Here is a 4,805-nt window from a genome sequence, read left to right on the forward strand (position 1 = left end):
TGGCACCTACTTGTAAGCCGTGGTTAGCGAATCCCAGACCCAGCTGGCGACAGGCCACCATCGCCTCCAGTGTCCCCCAGCCTTCGCCGCAGACCAGACCCCAGCGGGGCTGGTCCCCATCACCAGCCCCCACCGCCACCTCGACCCGCCCCTCGAAGCGGCTTCGGCCCCCGCTCAGCCGAATCTGCGGAGAAAGGCAGTGGCAGCATCATTGCCATCACAAGTGATGCTCCTGCTGTGGGGCTGAATCCTGCAGGACCATGTCCAGTCCCCTGCCTGGTGCAGCCAGGGCTGTGCTGCAGCACTTGATGGGCCCTGGACCAGGCCCTTCGGGCACGTGGGGAAGGGGCAGGCAGGAACTAAGCAGAGCCAGGCACAGCTTTGGTCAGCAGGGAGCTCATCAAAACTGGCAGATTTGGGGACAAGAAATTGCTTGTGTGTTTGGGAATTGTCTCACCAAAGCAGGGAAAACAGTTCATTTTGAAATGGCATCATTTCAGAAATGACAGGTATGAGAGGGTTAAAAATCGTTAAAAAGCTCAAAGTGGATGAAAGGATGGGCCAGGGCCAGGAACAGGTGGCTCCGTTTGCTCCTTTCATCACAGTTCAAAAAATCTCTCCGGGTTGGCTCACAGTGATTTTTTTTCTGGTGATTCTGATGGGGAGCAGGCACAAGCTGGCAGCAGGGAGAGCAGCAGGGAGCAGCTACCCCACACCACCCCTCACAGAGGGGCACCACAGAGTGCCCAGAGACCCCCATGCCCTCCCCTCCACCCTCGTCCTCACAGAGCTGGCTAGGACTCCCACCCACAAAATCCCTGAGCCCCTAGGGCAGCCCTAGCCTCAGAGCAGGGGGAAATGTGTGTAGTGCAGAGGAGGAGAGATGAGGGGTCCCTGCACTGAGGGTCCCATGAGCCTTCCCCGGCACACTGCTCCAAGCCCTGCAGAACTGGCAGCCCCCCGCGGGTCGCACCAGGTTCTCGTAGCCCATGTAGGGGATGTTGCAGCGCACAGCCGCGTCCTCCGTGTGCTTGCAGTCCTCCTGTGTGATGTTCCTGAAGGGACAGCTCCAGAGGGACTTCTCGGTGCCCCGGCACTGCACCTCATTCAGATGGATGGGCCCCGTTCCTGCCAGGGGACAGCAGGACTCAGGGCCACATGACAAAGGGATGGCAAGGGCCACCCTGTCCCCATGCCTGCCCTTGCTCCTTGGCAGGCCCACGGGAATTGGCGCATTCAAGCCTCCACAGCTGCTGCCCAGAGCACTGTGGTCCAGTGGCAGTGGTCCCCTCAGGATGCTCCATATGCAGGGCCCATGGGACAAGCCCAGCTATAGCTCCCCCAGCCCAGCAGAGCCTGGACAAGTGCCCTCTCTGCAGCCCCAGGAGGGCATGCCTGGCCTCTCCGCCCTAGCACCCTCACCTTGGCCCATGCGTGCCCCAGTAAGAGCCTCCTTGGCGCTGCCGAAGCCCAGCTCGCGGCACACCACGCTGGCCGACAGCAGGTTCCAGCGGTCGTCACAGATTGTACCCCACTCGCTGCTCTTGAGCACCTCGACGCGGCCCTCGCCGACCTTCGCGCCACCCTTCAGCCGGATCCGGGGCTGGGGGGAGCAGAGAGAGGGTGGATTGGCACGGTGCTGATGGCACAGTGCAGCACGGCATAGCACAGCATGGCACAGCACAGTGCTGGCCGTGACTCCTGGGATACGCAGGGACAGGAGGGACAGGACACCATCCCAACCTCCTGCTCCAGAACTGCTCACCCAGGGACCCACACACCCACTCCAGGGTGCAGCCCGGGGGACAGAGCCCAGCTGCGGGGCAGTGTCGGCTCTGGGCTGCTGCAGGAATTGTCCCCCTCCCCATGGGGCTCACCTGGCCTTGCTGCTGCTGCCGCTGTTTCTTCTTGTGGGCACTGCCGGTGGTGAAGAGGGGCCCAGGCACGCAGCTGACCACGGCAGGCATGCCAGCCCCACAGGCAGCTGAGGTGTTGCCCCGGTAGAACTCAAAGGCACACATGGAGAGGTGCACCTCTGTCCCCGTGCAGGACACCGAGTGCAGGCGGTAGTTGAGCTGCTGACGCTCCGTGAAGAGCCTGCAAGGAGAGAGGAGCCCTGAGCCACTGCCAGTGTGGCTAGTGGGAGCAGAGGTGTTGCCAGCCACCCTGCCTGTGTCTGCCCGTGCTGGCTGTGCCCCTTGTCCTGTCCCCAGGGTGACACATGGTGCCTGTCAGGTGCCCACCCCTTGCCAGCTTCCTGTCCCATATCCCCAGCAGCACAGGGACATGCATGGCTCCGATGGGACTGTGTGGGGCTCCTGGCTCTCAGGCTCTCCACTGGAGCCATTTACCTCTTCTTGGGCCCTACGTCCTCCCTGCGCTTTTGTTTAGGCTGAGATTTGGAGACCAGCCTGGAAAACAGAAAACAACCGTCATGGAGCCGTCAGGCTGTCACCTCTGCCGGCAGCAGTGACACGGGGAGCACAGCCTTCCTGGCTTCACTGAAGGCTGAACTGGGCACCCTGGCCTCCAGGAAGACTCATGCACACACACTTTGTGTCACACATGAGTACAACAGCATCATCTGCCATCACCACGGACACAGCTGCTCTCCACAGCAATGATGCAGCTTCCTGCACACATTCCACCAGGAAACCGTGCTGGATGCAGCCACATCCCACAATGCCCTGTCACACAGCAAAAGATCAAACACCAGTGGCCACAATCTGATCTGTCAGGTGTGAGAAGGAGGTGACCATGTGCTCATCCAGACACCAGACACTGTCACCGTGCCATGCCCCAGAGAGCAGGATGCTTGGCAAGCAGCACCAAGTGAGTGGCGCAAGCAGTGGGTACTTGCCCTGGGGCACAGTGGGACTCGCTGCAGGCTGGCAAGGACACGCTGCCAGTGAGAGCAGCTGCCTGGGCACAGGCTGAGCAGTGCGGGGAAGAGGAGGCTGCACAGGGCCAGCACACACATGCTGTTGGTGCAGTCCCAACATCCTCAAATGTTTTGCTCCCCTCAGAAAGGAAGATGCTAAGCAGAGCCAAAACCCTAGAGCCCACAAGGAGTGAAGAGCAGAGTGGCCCAAAGCAGGAAAAGGGACTGACATGCCCATGGATCAGGCAAAACCAAGCCTGAGTTGATGAGTTGGTATCAGCCCACACAGCCCAGCAAGCCCCAGGATGCAGCATGGGGCTGCCAGGAACCAGGGTTCAGGTGGCTGGAAGAAATCTGTGCCCATTCATACTCAGGAAACCATATTTGGATCCTGCACCTGGTTTTGGGTCCCCAGGACAATAAGATGTCATGTATGTGGCATGAACCCCAGGGAGAGCAGCAGGACAGTGGGGCGGGAGGAGAGGGAGTGTGTGGGACTGTTCATCTGGGGCTGAGTTGGGTCAGCTCAACAGCAGCCAAACTCCACCCTGTGAGGGGCTGCCAAGAGCTGGAGTGTGTTTCTTCCAGCACAGAGGGAAAAGCACAAGAGAAAACAGGTGTGACTGGCAACACAAGGTTCAGGCTCAGGGGTAAGGAAAACCTTTTCCCCGTCAGGGCTGTTCCACATTGGAGCAGAGGCTATGGGGATGAAGGTTCTCCATCCTTGAAAGGTTTCAAAAGCCAAGTGGCTGAGGTCCTGGGCTGAACTACTGCTGGCCCTGTTCTACATGGGGAGTTGGACCAGGACTCCCAAAGGTCTCTTCCAGCCTGGATTAGCCTGTGCCCCACATATGAGTGAAGCTGCACAGCCCCAAATTAATCAGCCCCTGCAAAGCAGCGCGTGGCTTTCAGGAGCAAAATCCAGCAGCAGGGTTCAGGGATGGAGGGAAAAAGCAGCCAGACCATCCCCTGGCTCTGGCAGAAAGGCAACAAGAGCAAATGTGCAGAGTATACAAGAGATCCCGAGCAGATGTGGCACTCGGGACCGGACCTGCCATGCTGTGCCCATCACGCTGGTGCCCAGCACTGCTGGCACTGCTGTGCCCATCACACTGGTGCCCAGCACTGCCAAGCAAGGGCTCTGGTGCCCACACCAGCCCACTCTGCTGGGAATGGAGGGGTGTACAGCCTTTCCAGCTTCCCTACTGCTGCTTTCTGCAGAAAGCAGCCCATTTCCACAGCCCTTCCTCCCAATCTTCCAGGAGAGATGGCTCTGCTCCGAGGCCTCCTGCTCCCCATTGGGCTACAGCACAGAATGCTGCAGCCCTCTTCACCCCTCCCAGGACATCCTGACTACCCTCTGCCAGGACTCCTGCCTGGTGTGCTGGATGGGGCCTGCTCTGTCTGGGGCACAGTTGGCCTAGGAGAGAGATCATCTCTAATGGGGGATGGGGAACTCCAGGATGCATAGGCAGGTCCCTTGGGGTGGGATTTGTCCTCCTGTGCCGGCACAGCCCAGGCTCTCAGTCTGCTCCATCTGGATCCATTTTTGCCAGGATCCATTCTGACGGCAGAGACTGATGGGGCTGGACAGCCCAGCTCTGCCATGGCTCAGCAGATGGGGCGCCCTGGCCCCTTACCTGCTGCCTGACCTCAGGCTCCGGCCCTTCATCCTGGCCGCTTGCTTCAGCCGCCTGCGGAGCAACACCAGTGCTGCCTGGTCAGGGTGCATAAAGTGCCAAGCACTGCACTGGGCATTGCTGTGGCAGCCTGCCCATGCCCCCTGCTCAGGCCGTGGTGCTGCTAATGGCTCAGCTGCAAACCCCTCCTTGGGACAGGGACCCCTGCACTGATGTCAGAGGGAAATGGTGTTGCAGCACTGCCAGGGAGTGAAAGCTCCCCTCTTGGAGCAGCCTCTGCAGTA

General features: G+C 60.1%; 1 protein-coding gene across 1 annotated transcript in view; it reads right to left on the reverse strand.

Annotated features, from left to right (window-relative positions):
- Window positions 1–10: 10 nt before the first annotated feature.
- Window positions 11–4,805, reverse strand: part of LOC103811870 (lysyl oxidase homolog 3-like) — a gene marked incomplete at both ends in the record, with an annotated part of 6,556 nt that continues 1,761 nt past the window's right edge. Inside the window, 7 exon segments of the mRNA XM_009084869.1 lie at window positions 11–184; window positions 974–1,128; window positions 1,423–1,603; window positions 1,878–2,097; window positions 2,352–2,411; window positions 2,554–2,687; window positions 4,522–4,575. Coding sequence (XP_009083117.1) covers window positions 11–184; window positions 974–1,128; window positions 1,423–1,603; window positions 1,878–2,097; window positions 2,352–2,411; window positions 2,554–2,687; window positions 4,522–4,575 — 978 coding nt within the window.

The sequence above is a fragment of the Acanthisitta chloris genome, unplaced genomic scaffold (assembly GCF_000695815.1).
Source record: "Acanthisitta chloris isolate BGI_N310 unplaced genomic scaffold, ASM69581v1 scaffold16351, whole genome shotgun sequence".
In the NCBI taxonomy this organism is placed as follows: domain Eukaryota; kingdom Metazoa; phylum Chordata; class Aves; order Passeriformes; family Acanthisittidae; genus Acanthisitta; species Acanthisitta chloris.